Source organism: Neoarius graeffei, chromosome 10 (assembly GCF_027579695.1).
Source record: "Neoarius graeffei isolate fNeoGra1 chromosome 10, fNeoGra1.pri, whole genome shotgun sequence".
NCBI lineage: Eukaryota > Metazoa > Chordata > Actinopteri > Siluriformes > Ariidae > Neoarius > Neoarius graeffei.
The window spans coordinates 38370729-38394322 of record NC_083578.1 but is presented as its reverse complement, the minus strand read 5'-3'; the positions used below and the strand labels follow the sequence as shown (position 1 = coordinate 38394322).

Genomic DNA, 23594 nt, shown 5'->3' with positions numbered 1-23594 from the left:
TGTTCAGGAAAACATGATAAAAGGTAACCACCATGTTCTGCACCTCTGTCTATCTATCTCACACATGCTACAGAGGAAGACTGTTGTGAACTGGGTGAACTGGCAGTTTCTCGTCTTGGAGGCTCAAAAAGATAACCATTTACTCCAGAATATCCTTGATAATCATCTGCCCCTTCATCCGACATATAAGAATCCCAATCATTATCAGAATTCTCTCCAAAACGTGATTCCATATCGAGACTGGTCTAACCACTGCTGCACACATGAACAAAATTGATACCTGGATTGTTACACGTGTGACGTCACACACCCCTTCGGGATCTTCCGGTTCAGTCTCGGCAGATTCCGTGAAAATCGTCTGATCTTATTGATTTTTCCATTAATTTATGGCCTTTTGGATCAGCTATGTTTCGAAAACACATGGTCAATCAACATAATGATTATTGCTTTCTACAAGGAAAAAAGTGGGGTTGAGAGACATTACATACACTTTAATAAGTAATTCTATATATGGTAACTCTAGACTACATAGTTTAATTCCTAACAAATCCCAAATTCACCAGCATACATTACACCATAGGATAAATTATGCATTTTTCATGCATAATTTATATGGTAATAGCAGTCACTGTAAGACTTGTCCAGTGTTAATTACCTTGCTTTCTGGAAATTTTTGCAGCATAAAATTTGTTAAAGTCGTCCATAATATTTCACTTGCCTCTTCGACACGTTAGCTGTCATGAGCTGAACGCGTGCAGTTGCTTTCGTTTCCTGTAGAATTTTACCCGCGTAACAAAACCTCAATACCTCGATTATGGGACCACCATGGAATAGGTTTCTAACTTTCTCGTGCAATCCTCTTGTCACCTTTTTACTCGCTGATTAACTTTGTACTTCATTAAATGACGATAACGATCTTAAACAAACAGTGTGATTTTTACTGGCAACAAAATCCACATATCAACAGACTTCACTTTTATGAGGGTTATACCTCACTCTGCTAGATAACACATGCACAGTACTGACAGATACTCGTAAACAATAACTGTTGTCATAGTAACAATTCTTTCTGTCTAAAAAGATTGCTTTTCTCAGTGAATAAAACAAATAAAGCATGTCACAAAAATACAAGGAAAATTTTTTTGGGGGGAGAAAAAAAAAATGAACAAAAAACCCCTGAGTAACCGGCAATGGAACGTTCATCTATCCATCAATCTCTTAAGGCCTCTGCATGCTCTTGCGACAAGGCTTTCGCAGATAGCTTTTCGCAGACAGTTGTAATTTATTGTTGAGCGGGGAGTAAAGGCGTGCGCGATGTTATTCACCGGCACAACGCAAGGGGGCGCGAAGTCACTAGGAGTAGTTGGTGGGTGTGGTTAGCGGAGTGTTTATCCTCCGGTTACTTATAATGACTAGAACTTTTTTTTTATAATGACTAGAACTGGAGTCGTATAGATGTCCGTACTTCCTCAATCAACCGCTCTTCATGCTGCTCCATCTTCGCTCGTGTTTTTAAAAATGCCGGTCGTGAAAACAAACCGGGAAAGTAGGGAAGTGCAAGTGCGTGTACAGCGGATGTAGAGTGGACCAATCAGAGCCCTCTTGTCTGCGATGCTTCTGCGGTGGTCACAATTTTTGGGAGGTGCGCGCAGAGCGTCTGCGAAGGTGGGGGGGCTACGCAGACACTGTCTGCGACGCCATCTGCGAGGACTGGGTTGTCAGCATAAATTGGCCTTTAGGCAAATCACTGTAGTGACGTGGCCGCTCTGACAGCTCCAGCCATCAGTTTCTAGGGAAGAATTACAGTAGTGGTTTCCCGCTGCCTTCGACTGGATTATAAAAGAGGTTTTCTTCTCTCAACCATTCACACCAATGGGCAATTTAGAGTAGCCAGTTAACCGAACCTTTGTCTTTGGAGGAAACCCATGCAGACACGTAAAATGCAAACTCCACACAGAAAGGCCCCCATCGGCCGTGAGGTTTGAACCTAGAACCTTCTCGCCATGAGGCGACAGTGCTAACCACTGCACCACCGTGCCATCTGGATCGTGTATAGGTGGTAAAATTGGGGATGGACATTAGGTCAGCACGTCTATGATTTTTTTAATGTCTCTTTTTATCCTTAACTTTTGCTTATGTGCTATAATTAGCTAGCTATGTTTTAAGAACAAAATGGCTGAGAAAATCATTTAAACAAAGGCTGTATCCAAGTGCAAACATGACGCCATTTACTCCCATTGTGCAGTTTTAAAGCCTTTTTCACTCAAATTGAATGTTGCCATCTTGCAAAGAATTGGAGCCACAGTCTATGCTGTAGATATGGCCAGTCAGACAGTGGTTTCACCTCCCACCTCATAGTGGTGATGGATTGGTGAACTCAAAGCAGCAAGTACAACCCCGATTCCAAAAAAGTTGGGACAAAGTACAAATTGTAAATAAAAACGGAATGCAATAATTTAAAAATCTCGAAAACTGATATTGTATTCACAATAGAACATAGACAACATATCAAATGTCGAAAGTGAGACATTTCAAAATTTCATGCCAAATATTGACTCATTTGAAATTTCATGACAACACCACATCTCAAAAAAGTTGGGACAGGGGCAATAAGAAGCTGGAAAACTTAAAAGATACAAAAAAGGAACAGCTGGAGGACCAAACTGCAACTCATTAGGTCAATTGGCAATAGGTCATTAACATGACTGGGTATAAAAAGAGCATCTTGGAGTGGCAGCGGCTCTCAGAAGTAAAGATGGGAAAAGGATCACCAATCCCACTAATTCTGTATCGACAAATAGTGGAGCAATATCAGAAAGGAGTTAGATAGTGTAAAATTGCAAGGAGTTCGAACATATCATCATCTAGAGTGTATAATATCATCAAACGATTCAGAGAATCTGGAAGAATCTCTGTGCGTAAGGGTCAAGGCCGGAAAACCATACTGGGTGGCCGTGATCTTCGGGCCCTTAGACGGCACTGCATCACATACAGGCATGCTTCTGTATTGGAAATCACAAAATGGGCTCAGGAATATTTCCAGAGAACATTATCTGTGAACACAATTCACTGTGCCATCCACCGTTGCCAGCTAAAACTCTATAGTTCAAAAAAGAAGCCGTATCTAAACATGATCCAGAAGCGCAGACGTCTTCTTTGGGCCAAGGCTCATTTAAAATGGACTGTGGCAAAGTGGAAAACTGTTCTGCGGTCAGACGAATCAAAATTTGAAGTTCTTTATGGAAATCAGGGACGCCATGTCATTCGGACTAAAGAGGAGAAGGACGACCCAAGTTGTTATCAGCGCTCAGTTCAGAAGCCTGCATCTCTGATGGTATGGGGTTGCATTAGTGCGTGTGGCATGGGCAGCTTACACATCTGGAAAGACAGCATCAATGCTGAAAGGTATATCCAGGTTCGAGAGCAACATATGCTCCCATCCAGACGACGTCTCTTTCAGGGAAGACCTTGCATTTTCCAACATGACGATGCCAAACCACATACTGCAGCAATTACAGCATCATGGCTGCGTAGAAGAAGGGTCCAAGTACTGAACTGGCCAGCCTGCCGTCCAGATCTTTCACCCATAGAAAACATTTGGAGCATCATAAAACTGAAGATACGACAAAAAAGACCTAAGACAGTTGAGCAACTAGAATCCTACATCAGACAAGAATGGGTTAACATTCCTACCCCTAAACTTGAGCAACTTGTCTCCTCAGTCCCCAGACGTTTACAGACTGTTGTAAAGAGAAAAGGGGATGTCTCACAGTGGTAAACATGGCCTTGTCCTAACTTTTTTGAGATGTGCTGTCATGAAATTTAAAAATCACCTAATTTTTCTCTTTAAATGATACATTTTCTCAGTTTAAACATTTGATATGTCATCTATGTTCTATTCTGAATAAAATATGGAATTTTGAAACTTCCACACCATTGCATTCCGTTTTTATTTACAATTTGTACTTTGTCCCAACTTTTTTGGAATCGGGGTTGTAATTTATATGCAAAAAGCTAAATTTTAACCATATAATTTTCACAAGTACAGTATATTGATTTAACCATTGTCAAGAAGATACTTTAGAGCTGTGAGTCATGACTGAGCTACCATTTGCTGTAATTTGCATGAGCCAGGCTTGTGGGCAGCACGGTGGTGTAGTGGTTAGCATGGTCGCCTCACAGCAAGAAGGTTCCGGGTTTGAACCCAGCGGCCGGCGAGGGCCTTTCTGTGTGGAGTTTGCATGTTCTCCCCGTGTCTGCGCCGGTTTCCGCCGGGTGCTCCGGTTTCCCCCCACCTCAGCCCAAGGCGGCCTTGGGCTGAGGTGCCCTTGAGCAAGGTACCGGACCCCTGACTGCTCCCTGGGTGCTCTGGGCTGCCCACTGCTCTGGGTGTGCGCGCGCATGTGTTCACTGCTTCAGATGGGTTAAATGCAGAGGATGAATTTCACTGTGCTTGAAGTGTGCATGTGACGAAGAAATAAAAGGTTTCTTCTAGTGTTTGGAGTCCAGGACTTGAACTCGAGTCTGACTCATGCCCCAATTTTAAGAACTTGAGTTGGACTTGAGCAATGATGACTAGAACTTGGACTCCGACTCATGCATTAACTGCATTCGGACTCGTAAATTGGAGACGAGGATGCTGATTTTTTAAATTTATTTATTGTAACATGCCATAATAATTTGGCATAAGTTATTTATATCTACATTAATTTTTATACTAATTTCATGCAAGAGAATGCACATTGACCTGTTCATACATCATGTTCAGGAACAAACTAACCTTAATGGTGCTAAAATGCCTGGAGAGAAACCCCTAGGATTGTCTGCTTTGTTTCTACAGACTTCTCATGCAGTGGGGGGGGGCGCAACACTGCTGTGTGTTCCATATGTAGAAGAACTATTAAGGAGACGCCAGGGACAACCTCGAAAATCAATCGTCATTTGGCAAGACTCCACCCAGAGAAGTTCATTGCTCTGTTGATAGTGAGTGGGGCTTACTTGTTGAGCGATGAACTAGCTAGTGTTAACCCTCTCTCATGTTATTTGCCCTGTTGATCATGGGCAGAGCTTGCGGAGCAATGAACATGCTTTTTATCTGTAGCCTATTAACTAAAATGGAGCAGTCGAGCAGTAACATTAGTCCAACACAGTAGCAGAGATGGTTTCACAGAAAGGCAGCAACAGCCACCGTTAAATGGTGCGGTTGGAGTCTTGTCCTCAGACTTGACTCGAAATTTTCTTTAATGACTCGGACTTGAACACTGGGGACTCGACTACAACACTACCATGAGCTATAATTAGCCATGTATACTTACATTACATAATGGAAGGTACCAACTGAAAATATACTGGTAAACAGCCAACATTTTCACTCAACACAACTTAGTTTTTTGAGGAGAGAAACTGCCAGAGAAACTGCCGCTCCATGATTTTAGCTCAGACACCTGCAGTAAGTCATATATCTGAATGTTATAGTGCTCTTTTACATCTTGCTCATACTGTTGGTGGAGTATGTTTAAAATAGAGTGAGTTTACCAAGCTATTTTTAAAAGTATTTGCTCAAGTCATCCAGTTAATAAATTATGAAATTTAGATATAGTGTTCACTGCCTTGGTTTATGCCATCATTTCCTTCCCTCCCTCACTTTGGGTTGCTGGTTATATCAATCAGTACAAGCTAGCTAGTTTAGATATCAAAATGAGCAACAGACCAGGAAAAAGAATTGCCTGCTAAAGGTCTGTTAGAACAGTTTATAGCAGGACAAGACAGGGCTTTGCAAATTGTACTGTACAGAGCTTGAGGGCAATGTTGAAAGTGTAAACATTTTCATGAGACTCAACTGTCACTTTATCAACCACCTCATTCTCATTGGGGGTGGGGTTAATCAAGAGCAACTAAACTTCGAAAAACAACAGAACTCTATTCCAAAAGAGAATTTGTGGAGATGTAGCTTAAAATGTAAATTTGGTATGTGTTCCATTGACTAACATGGGAATGGGCAGGTTTAAAAAAAAATAATAATAATTTTTGTACTGCAGCAAGCCACTAGAGGGCCAGAGAGACATGTTGGCTTCATTTTTAAATCTCCGTTACAGTGCCTGCTTTAAAACATGTTCACAAATGGCATGTAAATGACAGCTGGGACACCTTTTCTTTAGCACCTACAGACAGCTGGGACACACACTAGGTCACATGTCAATAATATACCACTACAGATACTGGTACACAGTAGGTGGCATACTATTTAATTTCATACTCGTTTACGCTCTCTATATTACAGACTACATCTCATCTCATTATCTCTAGCCGCTTTATCCTGTTCTACAGGGTCGCAGGCAAGCTGGAGCCTATCCCAGCTGACTACGGGCGAAAGGTGGGGTACACCCTGGACAAGTTGCCAGGTCATCACAGGGCTGACACATAGACAACCATTCACACGCACATTCACACCTACAGTCAATTTAGAGTCACCAGTTAACCTAACCTGCATGTCTTTGGACTGTGGGGGAAACTGGAGCACCCGGAGGAAACCCACGCGGACACGGGGAGAACATGCAAACTCCACACAGAAAGGCCCTCACCGGCCACGGGGCTCAAACCCGGACCTTCTTGCTGTGAGGCGACAGCGCTAACCACTACACCACCGTGCCGCCTCGTAGCAGGTAATTAATTAGGTTAATTGGTAACAGGTCAGTAAGATGATTGGGTATAAAAAGAGCATCCCAAAGAGGTGGAGTCTCTCAGAAGTAAAGATGGAGAGGGGTTCACCGCTCTGTGAAAGACTGCAAGCAAAGCGCTGTCTTCTCCGGCTATAAACTGTTCTAACAGACCTTCAGCAGGCAATTCTTTTATCTTCTTTTTTTTTTTAATAAACAGAACACAAGATCTGTTATCTTTGGTTGCTGCTGGTAGTTCACCAACAGTTTGGTGCGAGTACAAAGCAAAGAAGGGGGGGAAAAAATCCTACCGCCCCTGACGAGGTGGTGTCTCTAGAGCACCCAAAGAGATAAGCAGCTGTTCAGCAGACATCAGTGCTTCAGAGGAGGGTGGAGTAGGGAACGGAAAATTCACCACCTGCAAACACACACACACACACACACACACACACACACGTGAGTGAACACTCATTATGGTTATGTAGTTACCATACTTGTTTGACTTAAATGTAATTGCTTCCCCCAACCTGACCTTCTCAATGTTGAGATCCTTCATTTGCAAAACAAGATCATCAACAGGACGACGAGTGATTTCAGCCTCAGAGAACTGGCTAAAATCGCCAAACACCGCAGACGAGTACAGCCTACACCCATCACACAAAACATACAATCACGCACAAGCAAAAATTGATCAACATTTCTCCCGTCAAAGGTTATAAAACTCAAGGAGAGCCAACCTATAGCAATGTCCTGCCTCTGTTCTTCCTGCCCTTCCGGCTCTCTGATTGGCTGAGGCCTGTGACGTCCAGGTGACCTTAAAGGAAGAGACTCCTGTCACTCTGTCATAAAATCTCTTCTTCACCCGACCACAGTCAACCACATACTTGATTCCTGGAATAGTGAGGGACGTCTCTGCCACATTGGTGGCCACCACACACAAGCGAGTACCTGGAGGAGTGGGACGGAACACCTGCGCGCGCACAAAAAAAAAAAAAAAAATCACCACCACAGTCAGTCAAAAGGGGTTTTCAATTTAATTTAAAAAAACAAAACCCAAGGTACTTTAAGAGTGCTTTCATTTGTAGCCCATTCACACTCAGACTGAAAGCCATTTATTTAAACCTATTATGCTATAATATGAGCAATTGTCACTCAGGTTCCACGATGTTGAGATTGTCTGTTCCCTGAGCCATGCAAAAATATAGAAATACTCAGCATTTATTTTAGTAACCTAATCAACACCAAATTAGATTATACTGAATGTACAACCAGCACCTTTGATCTGAAGCTAGCATGAAATATTAGCTCTTTGACATCAAAAGTGCTAATTGTTAATGAAATTATTCCTGATCAGGAGTTTAATGTACTATGTTTAACAGAAACATGGACTCAACCAGAAGAGTGTGTAGCATTAAATGAAGCTAGACTTCCTGAACAGTTATACACACCAGCCTCACCTACAGTGGTGCTTGAAAGTTTGTGAACTCTTGAGAATTTTCTATATTTCTGCATAAATGACCTAAAACATCAGATTTTCACACAAATCTGAAAAATAGATAAAGAGAACCCAGTTAAACAAATGAGACAAAAATATTATACTTGGTCATTTATTTATTGAGGAAAATGATCCAATATTACATATCGGTGAGTGGCAAAAGTATGTGAACCTTTGCTTTCAGTATCTGGTGTGACCCCCTTGTGCAGCAATAATTGCAACTAAACGTTTCCGGTAACTGTTTATCAGTCCTGCACACCGGCTTGGAGGAATTTTAGCCCATTCCTCCGTACAGAACAGCTTCAACTCTGGGATGTTGGTGGGTTTCCTCACATGAACTGCTCGCTTCAGGTCCTTCCACAACATTTCAATTGGATTAAGGTCAGGACTTTGACTTGGCCATTCCAAAACATTAACTTTATTCTTCTTTAAACATTCTTTGGTAGAATGACTTGTGTACTTCCGGTCGTTGTCTTGCTGCATGGCACACCTTCTCTTGAGATTCAGGTCATGGACAGATGTCCTGAGATTTTCCTTTAGAATTCACTGGTATAATTCAGAAATCATTGTTCCATCAATGATGGCAAGCCATCCTGGCCCAGATGCAGCAAAACAGGCCCAAACCATGATACTACCACCACCATGTTTCACAGATGGGATAAGGTTCTTATGCTGGAATGCAGTGCTTATGTTTGGAAAAAGGAAAAGCTTCTCATTTAAATCAAAAAAAGTTCTATTTTGGTCTCATCCGTCCACAAAACATTTTTCCAATAGCCTTCTGGCTAGTCCACATGATCTTTAGCAAACTGCAGACGAGCAGCAATGTTCTTTTTGGAGAGCAGTGGCTTTCTCCTTGCAACCCTGCCATGCACACCATTGTTGTTCAGTGTTCTCCTGATGGTGGACTCATGAACATTAGCCAATGTGAGAGAGGCCTTCAGTTGCTTAGAAGTTACCCTGGGGTCCTTTGTGACCTCACCGACTATTACATGCCTTGCTCTTGGAGTGATCTTTGTTGGTCGACCACTCCTGGGGAGGGTAACAATGGTCTTGAATTTCTTCCATTTGTACACAATCTGTCTGACTGTGGATTGGTGGAGTCCAAACTCTTTAGAGATGGTTTTGTAACCTTTTCCAGACTGATGAGCATCAACAACGCTTTTTCTGAGGTCCTCAGAAATCTCCTTTGTTCATGCCATGATACACTTTCACAAACGTGTTGTGAAGATCAGGCTTTGATAGATCCCTGTTCTTTAAATAAAACAGGATGCCCACTCACACCTGATTGTCATCCCATTGATTGAAAACACCTGACTCTAATTTCACCTTCAAATTAACTGCTAATCCTAGAGGTTCACATACTTTTGCCACTCACAGATATGTAATATTGGATCATTGTCCTCAATAAATAAATGACCAAGTATAATATTTTTGTCTCATTTGTTTAACTGGGTTCTCTTTATCTACTTTTATCTACTTTTTAAGGTCACAAACTGATGATGTTTTAGGTCATATTTATGCAGAAATATAGAAAATTCTAAAGGGTTCACAAACTTTCAAGCACCACTGTAACTGGCAGTGCTTGCAGTAATTTCTAATGATAATCTCGGCATGAGACAAGAACCTGGACATAAACTGAATGCATTTGAAGTTCTTTACACCAACAACATATGGAGCCACAAAAAAAGTCTTCCCAGTCAATTCAGCTAATTACAGTGGTGCTTGAAAGTTTGTCAACCTTTTAGAATTTTCTATACTTCTGAATATAACAATTCAACTTCTTTCAGTACGGACAGATAAAAACCTAACACTCCTGGCCTTGTTTTAGTTGGAAAATTCTGGGATAGCATTTTAGTGTAGACAAACAAACAGACTTCTGTAAACAATGATATAGACACCCATGTTCTCTTCCTGACTGGGTCTTATTAGTCACAACACATCCTTCTCTAATTCGTCAAGTTATTTCTAATCACGCTATCTGTTAATCACCCAAATGTGGATGGGTTCCTTTTTAACGTGCATACTGATTAACCCCATGTCCAAAATCGCTCACTCGTTCACTACTCCCTACTCACTATATAGGGAATTACTATATAGAGGACTATATAGTGAGCTCATTGGTAAAATGAAAAAACACTTTCGGACACTACTCGGTCATGCTGTTATTTACGTCATTACTGTTGCACAATTAAAACGTGTCAGATCAGTCGGCTGGTGGGTTTTCAAAAAAATACATACATGCATGTATTTTTGTGATAAATACATATTATACCGAGTGCATTTCCCACATTAATCAATACAAAGTACTTTGTGTCCACTGCATCTTTCAGTTGTTTTAAATCAAGGCTGAATAGTTTCTTCTTTGCTGCTGCCTTGTATTAAATCAAATTTGAGGCTTTTGATTAATTCCTCGCTCTGCACTGTAACTTTTATTCTTGTATTTTATCTCCGTCTTATTCTATTTTAGCTTATTTTCTATTCTCTTACTATTTTTAACTGTACTTGAATGTCTGTTTATAATGTGTTTCTTCTTCCGTCCATTCACCCCAAATATACTTTTTGTTTTTCCAGCGTGACCACAATGCATGATGGTATATACGTCTTGATCAGTGACCATTGGTTGTACACTACTTTTCATGATGCATTGTGGGATACTTTGAGTGCACTATATAGGGTGTAATAATTCTCACTTTACATTTGGACAGCACTACAAAATGGCCACCTCACTATATAGTGAGTGATTTCAGACAAAGGGTAAGATTATCGACAGTGTGAAAGCTCTCTGTTCATGTGGTTGGCTATTTGCCCAATCAGTCCAACACAACCCAGTTCCTTTTATCAACACAGTACATTTTTTCATGCTTCTTATTCTTACTACTACTACTCACAGAACATCCCAAATCCGAATACTCATACTATCCCTTACTATAAAGCAACCAGCAGCAAAATGAAAAAAAAAAGGAAAACAAACATCAGCAGATATGGCTGAAAATGTGAATGAACTGTCATATCTGGTCTCATACACAATACCAGTCAAAAGTTTGGACACCCCTAATTCAATAATGTTTTTTGAAATTAATTAAAGAGGAACTGAAGTTATTTTTAAACTTTCTTTATTTCTTAATTAACATGTTATTCAATTATGTTTTCGGTTTTATTAACCTTATATCGTGACTCGTATTGGCACATAATATTACACTTATCAGCCTTTTCAGTTTTTAGCCATGTTGAATGTAGTTCATCTGGTCCATGGCAGGCGTCGCTTATCCGCGTGATCTTCACAAGACTTGTGCGAGACTTCAAAACATGAGATGTCAGAGCTGCCATTTTGAAAACTGTTTACACAGCGGCCAGATTGCCATATCATTCCAATTTAGATTAATTTCGAGATTTGCCAGCTTCATCAGTGATGGAGTGTCAGTCCTGCGCGCTGTGGCGTGTGTACCTGAAGGCGCGCCTCAGGCTGTGTGCGCAGTGAACAAGGCACACCTGAGCTCCATTAAGGAACTGTGTGTTTGCCTGTTTAAGAACTGTGCTGATGCATTTGCATTGCAAAGTATTAAGATATGCATGTACGCATTACCAAGCCTTTCTACCCATTGTCTTGATTTCCTGTTTCACGATCCTTGTACCTTTTTCTCGTTCTTGTCCTCGCTTAGCCTTTGATGTACTGTTGGCACCTCGACTGACCCTTCTGTCTGTATTCTCGTTTTTGATCTAGCCTGCTGTTTTGGATTGTTGGCCTGTGCATATATTGTCTCACTGTATATATATTCTGCACTTTATTAAACTGTATACTTCTGCACATACATCCGACTCCCTCGCGTATGTGACCTGGAGATTATTCCATACGACTTGGAACCAACGTGGAGTAGAGAAGAGTTGGAAAGACGACAGGATAAGGACTAGTCCGTCACGCTGGTATTTACGTCATTATTGTCGCACAATTAAAACATGCCAGATCAGGCGGCTGGAGGGTTTTCAAAATAATAAATACGTGCATGTATTTTTGTGATAAATACATATACTGAGCGCATTTCCCACATAATCCCCACTAAGGTTTCGGACAGCACTACAAAATGGCGTCCCCACTATATAGTGCCCTATATAGTGAGTAGGGAGCGATTTCGGACACAGAAAACCTCCGGCTTGATTACGTCAGCATTCGAAGGAGGGCGTACGCGTCTTTTGACAACGTTAGCAGATGTGTCACTTTGAATTCCGCTGTATGTTTTACTTCTGTCCTACGAAGTCTCGCAAGGTCTCAGCAAATCTCATTTATGGCCATCGCTTTGACATATGGACTGATATATTACATAGCATATTTCAAACACTCATAACTTGCTATAGCAGTGACAAAATAGTTGTCAGAAATGCATTTGTGCATTTTATAAAATGAGAAATAAAATTTTGATGATTAAAAAAAAAAAATTTGCCTTCAGTTCCCCTTTAAGAGACACTATGCCTAACAGTAATGAAGGACTCTCACGGAACTCTACCGTCATGGAAGACTAAGTGGGAATGCAAATTTGTTAACTATCCTGTGCTGTTTTACCTAATACATAAACAGGTTTCGTATGCGAAATGGGCAAAATGCAGCATTTAGTCCATTTGAATCAAACCCTAGTGTGTTTTGCCCCTTGGCATGTTACATTTCGGCAGGTGAGAAGACAACCAGCCATCACACTTGGGCATGAGACTGACTGAGGTGATTTTAGTGTGGTTCCTAACAAGGCAGTTTGACTGCAGTGAGAAAGAAGGGCCATTCACATACAAAACCCACTAACTTATCAGATACAAGCAACAAGGGATAGATACATTTTCATTTAGTCTTTATAACAGTAAAGTAACATACAGTGCTCAGCGTAAATGAGTACACCCCCTTTGAAAAGTAACATTTAAAACAATGAACACAATTTCCAAAATGTTGACAAGACAGAGTTTAATATAACATCTGTTTAACTTATAACGTGAAAGTAAGGTTAATAATATAAACTTAGATTACACATTTTTTCAGTTTTACTCAAATTAGGGTGGTGCAAAAATGAGTACACCCCACAACAAAAACTATTACATCTAGTACTTTGTATGGCCTCCATGATTTTTAATGACAGCACCAAGTCTTCTAGGCATGGAATGAACAAGTTGGCAACATTTTGCAACATCAATCTTTTTCCATTCTTCAACAATGACCTCTTTTAGTGACCTGGATGGAGAGTGATTCTCAACTTGTCTCTTCAGAATTCCCCAAAGAAAATAATTTCCTTACACCACAAAGGTGAAGACTACAAGAAGATCAGCAAAGCTTTACTTATCAGTCAGAATACTGTAGCAAAAGTGGTACAAAAATTTAAGAAAGATGGAACTGCAACCATCTCACAGAGACGTCCAGGTCGTCCATGGAAGTTAACACCTTGACAAGAGCGTCTTCTGATGAGAAGGGTTGAAGAAACTTGGCATGCAAGTTCACTGCAGTTATCTAAAGAAGTAGAAAGCCAAACTGGGGTGACTATTTCCCGTGACACAATACAGCGTACGCTGCAGAGGAATGGCATGCATGGATGCCGTCCACGAAAGAAGCCTCTCCTAAAGCCCAGGCACAAAAAAGCCCGCCTAGAGTTTGCCAGGGCCCATGCTGACAAAGATGAAGACTACTGGGACTCTATACTCTGGAGTGATGAGACCAAGATAAATGTTTTTGGAACTGATGGCTTCAAAACTGTATGGCATCGCAAAGGTGAGGAATACAAAGAAAAATGCATGGTGCCTACAGTGAAACATGGTGGTGGCAGTGTCCTTATGTGGGGCTGCATGAGTGCTGCTGGTGTCAGGGAGCTGCATTTCATTGATGGCATCATGAATTCACAGACGTATCGCTCTATACTGAAAGAGAAGATGCTACCATCACTCCGTGCCCTTGGTCGTCGTGCACTTTTCCAACATGACTAAACACACATCTAAGGCCACTGTTGGATTTCTAAAGAAGAACAGGGTGAAAGTGATTCAGTGGCCAAGTATGTCTCCTGATCTGAACCCAATCGAACACCTATGGGGAATTCTGAAGAGATAAATTGAGCAGTACTCTCCATCCAGCATCCAGTCTCTAAAATAGGTCATTGTTGAAGAATGAAAAAAGATTGGTGTTGCAAAATGTCGCCAACTTGTTCATTCCATGCCTGGAAGACTTGGTGCTGTCATTAAAAATCATGGAGGCCGTACAAAGTACTAGATGTACTAGTTTTTGTTGTGGGGTGTACTCATTTTTGCACCACCCTAATTTGAGTAAAACTGAAAAAATGTGTAATCCAAGTTATATTATTAACCTTACTTTCACGTTATAAGTTAAACAGATGTTATATTAAACTTTGCCTTTTCAACATTTTGGAAATTGTTTGTGTTCATTGACATTTTAAACAATGTTACTTTTCAAAGGGGGTATACTCATTTACGCTGAGCACTGTATATCATGTATTCCCACTTGACTGTATTTAACAGGATGCTACAGAATGCAAACCTCCATAAGAGACACAAAACATGCAAGACCAGATGACATAAATCATGATGTGACAAGTCCATTGTTGGAAAAAACCCAAACGGACATTAGCTAGCAACATGATGACATTCAAGCTGCATCATGTCTCTGTTGAGAGCGTTCTCTCTTCCTGCTTCTGAACATTTGTTTTGTTCAAGCAAAGGCTATTTAACATTTCTGCCTTGCAAAAATGTATGTCTCTGAAGGAATGAAGATTGCAGTATGAGTATATACACTACATAGGTGTCAGTAGTTCCATCACAATATCCCGACATCATTTACGTCAACCAGTCACAAGACCAGGTCACAACACGTTAATCCAATGGCTCAGATTCCCACTAGAGCCATGGCAAAAAATGATCATTAAAATGTTATGAGGTCACCAGGTTAATCTATAAATTAACTCTTCAACTTGGCTCCCATTCCCATTTAGCAGAATAGTGATTGATAAATTGTTTTCAGTGCGAGTGTGAATAGGGTAAGATTTTCAACCCTGAATCAACCAAACTAGTATTTAGTAAGCTCTGTGTTCTCTGTGCCGAGGGGACTTTTGTGATTTCTACAACAAAATGATTGTACTTTAACTTTCTTGACCATTTTACAAGTACAAGACTGCTCCTACTGCAAACGAACAGAGTGTGGCATGGTCATGATCCCGCAGCAGGTGAGAGCAGTAACTTTCCTGAGTCAGTATGCCATGTAACATTGCACTGTCAACATAGGGACCCGTGCTCCACACGTTTTTTCTGTGATAATGTGCACATGTGCATTTGTAATTTTACAGAGCGCAAACATCAAATTCTTTGTCAAACTCCAGAAACTGCCAAAGGAGTCCCTTGAAATGCTGATGAAGCAATGGGACATGTGAGGTGTTTTGAGAGGCATAAATGCTTCAAAATGGGCAGGAGTTAGGGTGATCTGATGATCCTGATGCAGAATTTGGTGTTTGCTCTCTGCCCGTGTTTGAGGTCCATAATAAAACTGCAAATGGTCACAAAAGGGCATGTAACACAGATCCCAACGTACTGGCTCATGAAAACTGCTGCTTGCTCCTGCAACATATGCATGACTGTGCCACACTCTGTTCCCAGAACTTTTTGATTGCACCTCGTATGTTTTCAGGTCATACACACCCCCATCCAAATCTCATCTCATTATCTCTAGCCGCTTTATCCTTCTACAGGGTCGCAGGCAAGCTGGAGCCTATCCCAGCTGACTACAGGCGAAAGGCGGGGTACACCCTGGACAAGTCGCCAGGTCATCACAGGGCTGACACATAGACACAGACAACCATTCACACTCACACCTACGGTCAATTTAGAGTCACCAGTTAACCTAACCTGCATGTCTTTGGACTGTGGGGGAAACCGGAGCACCCGGAGGAAACACACGCGGACACGGGGAGAACATGCAAACTCCACACAGAAAGGCCCTCGCCGGCCCCGGGGCTCGAACCCAGGACCTTCTTGCTGTGAGGCGACAGCGCTAACCACTACACCACCGTGCCGCCCCCCCCATCCAAATGTTTTTTTAAATTTTTCAGTTTGTTTAATTATGTGTGGTGTGAAGTCAAACCAAACCACATAGCAAACAAACCAAAAGTAGTCAAATTTCACCCCAATTCAGATTTGGCAACCAGAATAATAAGTGCAAAAGCACCCTAAGAATTTTTTTTCCACATAAGATACAACTGTTGGAAACAGAGAAACTGTTACACTAAGTTTAAGTATAACTTAAAGTAACAAAGAAGAGGAAAATATTACTTTAGCTTGCTGCTCAGGTGCCAGCAGGGAGTAAAGTGGCAGCACGTACAGAGGAATGGAGGGATCAGCCTTCTCCTCTAAGAGTCAAAACACACACACACACACACACACATTATATATTCTGGTTATTCTCAGAGTCTGCAAGAGGAAACGCACACATAAACCTCTTCCTAGTTAACCTCCTATATATTGCCCAGTTCACCATTAAGTTATTACTGACTACGTTTTTGTAGTACTCCACCTTCTTATACACAATTTTCTTAATCCTTTATGGAAGAAGTCTTGATTTCTTGTACAAAGCAGAAGACACTGAACTATTTGAAAAATGGCCCTTTTCCTCTCACAATTCACTATTCATTCCTCAATCAACAAATGAAGACAAGTCCTGCATTCACAAACACCGAATAAAATCTGACCAGTGTCTTCGGGTTTATCGCCTAAATCCAGATCTGAGCCTGCATCTTCGTCATCATCAATACCAGCCTGGCGATCTTCATCCCCTTCATGCACAGGTAGGGCAGAGTAGTTATCCAGATCTATGTGAGGAAGAAACTGGAAGAGAAGGAGAGAGGCTGGTGAGTCACATAGAGATGCAAATCACCAAAGATGTGACAAATATTGGGGGGGGGGGGGGGGGGGATCAATACCACTGATTTCTTCTGTTTCTGCTTCTTAAATTTTCTCAGCTCCTCTGATGTATCCTCCGTTTCTGTACCAATAAAGATAACCCAGGATTTTCAATAGTTTTTGTTAGATTTGTGTGCGCATGCATATATATAAATAAAAAATGCATGTGTGCGCACGCACGTGTCTACCTGTATTCTGCGTGTTGTTGGGTCTATAAGGAAAAGCCTTCCTCAGTCTCCTGCACATACAGTGCACCTCTGCCTGGCCGGTGAGAAACACCAGGATACCACCTACAGCAAAACAGAACCAGTCAGTAACTGTACTTATGTGATCTGATGCATCATGATGTCTCCATATACTGGAGCATGGGCTTGAAGCACACACTCATTTCTGACACCCCCCCCCCCCCAAAAAAAAAAAAAAAAAAAAAAAAAAAAAACACACCACCACCACCACATAATTCCATCTTCCACTAGTAAGTATGTGACTTGGAGCATTTGCCTCCCCAGTGATTATATGAAGCTGCCCAGCAGCAAAGTACTGCAGCAACAGCAAGAATCAATCATTAACCGATTCACTCAACTAAGGGAGAGTCCGATTTTGATGCAAAGATTCATGTCAAAAAAACAAAATAAGCATTAATAATTCATCATTATTAATATTTAAAGCTAGATGGCCTTTCGATTTCATAAAATCAGTGAAACTTAGTTCCCTGTGAAAATTTGGTCATTGTGATACATGTTTATTTCTGTAATCTCAAAACCAGGTCATTCTGTGGCTGGGAAGTTATTTAATTTGAGGGGATTCCCTAGCAAATACACATGAAAATTGCTCGCTTCGTGCAGTCAAGGAGACAGAAGTCGTCCGTGTGCACATGCGCAGATTTACCTTCTTTTGGGTTTTACAGCAGCTGGCATGCAGTGTTTCATTACTGCCATCTACAGGTTTACCTTGACCGTGCACCGACCGTTCCATCATTCTGTCACTAAACGTACAGCTAATCACACAGAGGTGCTCACTGACAGCTGATATTTATTAGTTTGGTCCTGCGTTTCCTTTCCTTCGCAACATAACGTCTTCTCGCTTTCCGTTACTGTAGTCAGTCTTTCACGTTTCATTCGCACACTCATGCCCTCCATTCTTCTCTCCCATTTCAAATTTGTATCCCACAATGCCTTGCGCGAACAGGGAAAGCCCACCACGTCATGCATGATGTAGTATCTTGAACCGGGTCATGGCAAAGCAGGAAAAAATAGCAGAGAATTCAGGGCCACATGGCCCTAAATTAAAAAATAATTGGGTCAGGGAAAATTCTTTTTATGACCTAAACTTGAAAAATCTGAAAGGGAGTCTACCTTTAACTTCTTTGTAATATTATAATGACCATGCTCTTGTTAAATTTTCATATATATATTTTTAAGTTGTTGTTTTTATTCATATGAAGTACAGGTAGTCGTCGACTTATGACCTATGCAACTTACGACCGATCGACTTTACGACCGTCTGGTTATGACTGGCAAGTGTTTCCCAGCTGAGCTAGCTGAGCGTACGACAGTTTTCGCCCCAGCTCCTGGCAGCGCCCAGCATCCAGCCTCTCGCTGTGTACAACAGTTTCGGCCCCAGCTCCTGGTTTATGAAACGAGCAAATCCTCCCGCCAGCCCGAGTGCTACAACAGCTGATGACGTAGACAATGACGTAGATGATGGCGTAGTCAAGCATCGGTCTGTGACCGGAGGACGGAGTCAGGGAAGGTAAGTGGCAGAATCACTGCACCTGATGTTGATTAACATGCGTTTGTGTGTCTTCCCCAGTGACCGCGCCCTATTTAAGAAGAGAGTGAGAGCAGAGGAGTTCTCTCCCCAACCAGACACCTGATGTGTGTGCGTGTACGAGAGAGTGCAAAAAGACAACTGAAAAGTGTCAAAATAAACAAGTTATGAAACTCAGTTTTGGCCTGCCGTCTTCTGTGCTCCTCACACTCCTACAAACTGCTACAGTGGTGCCGAAACTCGGGACGGGAGCGCAGAAGAACAACAGCCCCATGGAGTCCTCCGTTTTCACCGACCTGGTCCACGCCCTCGCCACGGCCCAGCAGAGCCAGCACCAGACGCTAGTCGCCCTCCGGAAGGAGCAAGAGCAATGGCTCGAGGCTCTGGTGTTGGCACAGCAGGAAAATCGACAGGCGTTCCGGCACCTCCTTGCATCGGCGGGGTGCGGCACCTCCTTGCATCGGCGGGGTGCGGCACCTCCTTGCATCGGCGGGGTGCGGCACCTCCTTGCATCGGCGGGGTGCGGCACCTCCTTGCATCGGCGGGGTGCGGCACCTCCTTGCATCGGCGGGGTGCGGCACCTCCACGGGCACTCCCCCCCCACCCTAATGAAGATGGGCCCGCATGACAACCCCGAGGCCTTCCTCACGCTCTTCGAGCAGGGAGCAGAGACCTGGGGCTGGCCGGGGGAGCAGAGACCTGGGGCTGGCCGGGGGAGCAGCGCGCCTCCTCCCCCTGCTAACGGGCAAGGCGCAGCTGGCCGCACTACAGCTCCCTGCCGACCGGTCTACGCGGACCTCCACCAGGCCGTCCTCCAGCGTGTGGGGCGCACCCCTGAACAGCAGCGACAGCGCTTCCGCGCTTAGAGGAAGTCGGCCAGCCGTTCGCGTTTGGCCAGCAACTCCGGGACGCCTGCTGGCAGTGGTTGAGGGCAGACAACCGCGACACCGAGGGAATCATCGATCAGGTGGTACTGGAGCAGTTCATCGCTCGCCTACCAGCAGGAACCGCAGAGTGGGTCCAGTGCCACCACCTAGCATCGCTGGATCAGGCCATCGAACTGGTGGAGGACCATTTGGCAGCTGTCCCAACGGCAGGACAGCAGACAACCTCTTCTTCCCTCTCCTCTCTCCCCCCTCCTGTGTCTCGTTCTCGCCCCATTCCCCCACCGCGGACGTGGGGGCCGGCGCCACTCCAGCCAGCCCGCCGCACCCGCGGTGCCCTCCCGTTTCTCCCTTCTATGTCTGTCTCTTCCCCCCTGCGGGTGAGTGAGCCCCACAGCGCCAGTGCAGAGAGGAAGCCCGGGCCGGTTTGCTGGTGCTGCGGGGAGCCGGGCCACCTCCAACACCAGTGCTCGGCGATGGAGGTGGGCATGGTGGTTCGGATCCCCAACGCGCCAGGAGCCGCCCTCGATTGGGCTGGAGCGTATCGCATACCGGTGAGTGTCCAAGGGGATACATATATCAGGCATTGGTGGACTCCGGCGTTAATCAGACCTCAATTCACCAAAGCCTGGTGCAAAACAAGGCATTGGGGGGAGCACAATTGGTGACGATTTTGGTGTGCACGGGTATGTTCACAACTACCCTTTCGTGTCAGTCCACATTCTTTTTCGAGGGGAAAAATTTAGAGTAAAGGCGGCGGTTAATCCTCGCCTTACCCACTCGATAATTTTGGGGACTGATTGGCCAGGATTTGGGGAATTAATGAGTCATTTAGTGAAGAGTGGGTCCTGCCGTAGTTCCGCAGGGGGAGGTCCCGTTGTCGCATTGGAGGGAGCAGCTGTCACAGAGCCGTCTACGTCATCTCCGAGTCAGAGTGAGGAGCCGCAGGCTCCTCCTCCTTCTATAGAGGAATCCCTTGCGGATTTCCCATTAAAGCAGTCGCGAGACGAGACTCTGCGGCATGCGTTTGACCAAGTTAGAGTAATCGATGGTCAAACGCTCCAGCCAAATGCCACCCCGTCCTTCCCCTACTTCTCAATTATGAAGGATAGATTATACCGAGTAACGCAGGACACTCAGACTAAAGAAAAAAAAAAATCACGCAGCTTTTGATTCCAAAAAGCCACCGGGAATTAGTATTCCAGGCGGCTCACTTTAATCCCATGGCTGGACACTTAGGGCAGGATAAAACACTAGCCCGAATAATGGCCCCGTTCAATTAGTCAGAAATTCGCGCCAATGTCCATAAGTGGTGTATGGCATGCCGCGAATGCCAGTTAGTAAATCCAGCGGCCATTCCAAAAGCACCTTTGCGCCCCCGATTAATACCAATTAATCGAGACCCCGTTCGAAAGGATTGGGATGGATCTCATCGGGCCATTAGATCGGTCAACACGAAGGTATCGCTTTATATTAGTTCTAGTGGACTATGCAACGCGATACCCGGAAGCAGTGCCTCTTTGCAATATCTCAGCACACAGTATTGCGGAAGCGCTCTTCCGCGTCATCTCCCGAGTTGGAATCCCCAAAGAGATTCTGACTGATCAAGGCACCTCGTTTACGTCATGAACACTGAACGAACTATATGGGTTATTAGGAATTAAGCCGATCCGCACCAGCGTTTATCACCCACAAACGGACGGTTTAGTCGAACGATTCAATTGCACCCTCAAAAATATAATTAAGAAATTCGTAAGCGAGGACGCATGTAATTGGGATAAATGGCTCGAACCCGTGTTATTTGCAGTGCAAGAGATCCCACAAGCCTCCCATGGGGTTCTCCCCATTCGAATTGTTATATGGGCGTAAGCCACGCGGCATTTTAGACGTGCTGCGAGAAAATTGGGAGGAGGGACCTTCACCAAGTAAAAATGAGATTCAATACATTATTGACCTGCACGCAAAACTCCACACACTCACCCACCTAACCCAGGAGAATTTGCAGCAGGCTCAAGAACATCAAACCTGCCTGTACGACAAGGGGACGCACCTTAGGGAGTTCGCACCGGGAGATAAAGTACTCGTACTGTTGCCCACATCGAGCTCCAAATTAATCGCCAAGTGGCAAGGACCCTTTGAGGTCACACGGCGAGTCGGGGACGTCGACTATGAGGTGAGGCGAACGGACAGGGGTGGGGCGCTACAGATTTACCACCTCAATCTGCTCAAACTCTGGAACGAGGAGGTCCCCATAGCGTTGGTGTCGGTGGTTCCAGAGAAGGCGGAGCTGGGGCCGGAGGTTCAAAAGGGAACACTGGCATCGCGTACCTCTCCGGTCCCCTGTGGAGACCACCTCTCCCCGACCCAACTCGCGGAAGTTGCCCAGTTGCAGACCGAATTTTGGGACGCGTTCTCGCCCCTGCCCGGCCGCACCGACCTCATTGAGCACCACATTGAGACGCCCCGGGGGGGGTGGTAGTGTGCAGCCGCCCTTACCGGCTACCCGAACACAAGAAAAAAGTGGTTCGGGAAGAACTCGAGGCCATGCTCGAAATGGGCATCGTTGAGGAGTCCCACAGTGACTGGAGCAGCCCGGTGGTCTTGGTATCCAAGGCCGACGGGTCGGTCCGGTTCTGTGTAGACTATAGAAAAGTCAATGCAGTGTCTAAATTTGACGCGTACCCAATGCCTCGTATTGAGTTGCTCGATCGACTAGGCATGGCTCACCTTTACTCGACACTGGATTTGACAAAGGGTTATTGGCAGATCCCCTTGACTCCATTATCCCGAGAAAAAATGGCCTTTTCCACACCGTTTGGCTTACACCAACTTGTCACACTTCCTTTTGGGCTGTTTGGGGCACCTGCTACATTCCAGCGGCTGATGGATAGGGTCCTCCGCCCCCACGCCACCACATACTTAGATGACATCATTATCTATAGTAATGACTGGCCGCGGCACCTACAACATCTGAGGGCCGTCCTTAGGTCGCCGAGACAAGCGGGTCTCACAGCCAACCCGAAGAAGTGTGCGATTGGGCGGGTGGAAGTACGGTATCGGGCTTCCACTTGGGCAACGGGCAGGTGCGTCCCAAATTAACAAGACAGCGGCAATTGCAGCACTGACAGCCGCCCGGCCTGAGTCGGGCAGTGGGGGTATGTGGCAGCGGGGGTGTGGTCAAGCGTCGGTCTGTGACCGGAGGGCAGAGTCAGGGAAGGTAAGTGGCAGAATCACTGCACCTGATGTTGATTAACGCGTTTGTGTGTCTTCCCCAGTGACCGCACCCTATTTAAGGAGAGAGTGAGAGCAGAGGAAGAGCTCTCTCCCCAACCAGACACCTGATGTGTGCGCGCATGTCTGTGCGTGTGTGTGTGTACGACAGAGTGCAAAAAGACAACTGAAAAGTGTCAAAACAAACAAGTTACGAAACTCAGTTCTGGCCTGCCGTCTTCTGTGCTCCTCCCACTCCTACAAACTGCTATACACATTAAACAAATTATACTGTAGTATGCAGTGTTTGACTTAAACCAAATAATGAGCCAAGGTTATGAAATAAGAAAATGTTGATTAAAGCCGCAAGCGGCCTCGACGGGCCCTCGCGCCAGCGGCCAAGGGGGGCGGGGGCATGCGTCCCCGCGAAATACCTTCCACAGCTTCTTCGGCAAGAGACATTACTCCCGCAATGGCGACAAAGCACAGAATCGGACACAGAGTACACGGTGCGCTGAGATGTTGTCATGGACAGAAAATTTTATGCCATGGCTCCCCAACCAAATTAATGTATTTACCTCCTCAGTCACCAAGCTATAGCTACATAGGATTGTCTTCTGTTAGACATCTATTAGTCTGTATGTAACGCTACAACAC

At 44.2% G+C, this 23594-nt stretch overlaps 1 protein-coding gene across 2 annotated transcripts in view; it reads right to left on the bottom strand.

The window, feature by feature from the left end:
* dhx37 (DEAH (Asp-Glu-Ala-His) box polypeptide 37) overlaps positions 1 to 23594 on the bottom strand; it is a 115727-nt gene that overhangs the window by 28038 nt on the left and 64095 nt on the right. For both annotated transcript variants that reach the window (XM_060931775.1, XM_060931776.1), the window contains 7 exons: positions 17262 to 17363; positions 17094 to 17155; positions 16863 to 16998; positions 16447 to 16523; positions 7394 to 7626; positions 7189 to 7300; positions 6968 to 7074 (listed from right to left, as the gene is read on the bottom strand). In XM_060931775.1, coding sequence (XP_060787758.1) covers positions 6968 to 7074; positions 7189 to 7300; positions 7394 to 7626; positions 16447 to 16523; positions 16863 to 16998; positions 17094 to 17155; positions 17262 to 17363 — 829 coding nt within the window. The remainder of the gene's footprint in view (positions 1 to 6967; positions 7075 to 7188; positions 7301 to 7393; positions 7627 to 16446; positions 16524 to 16862; positions 16999 to 17093; positions 17156 to 17261; positions 17364 to 23594) is intronic.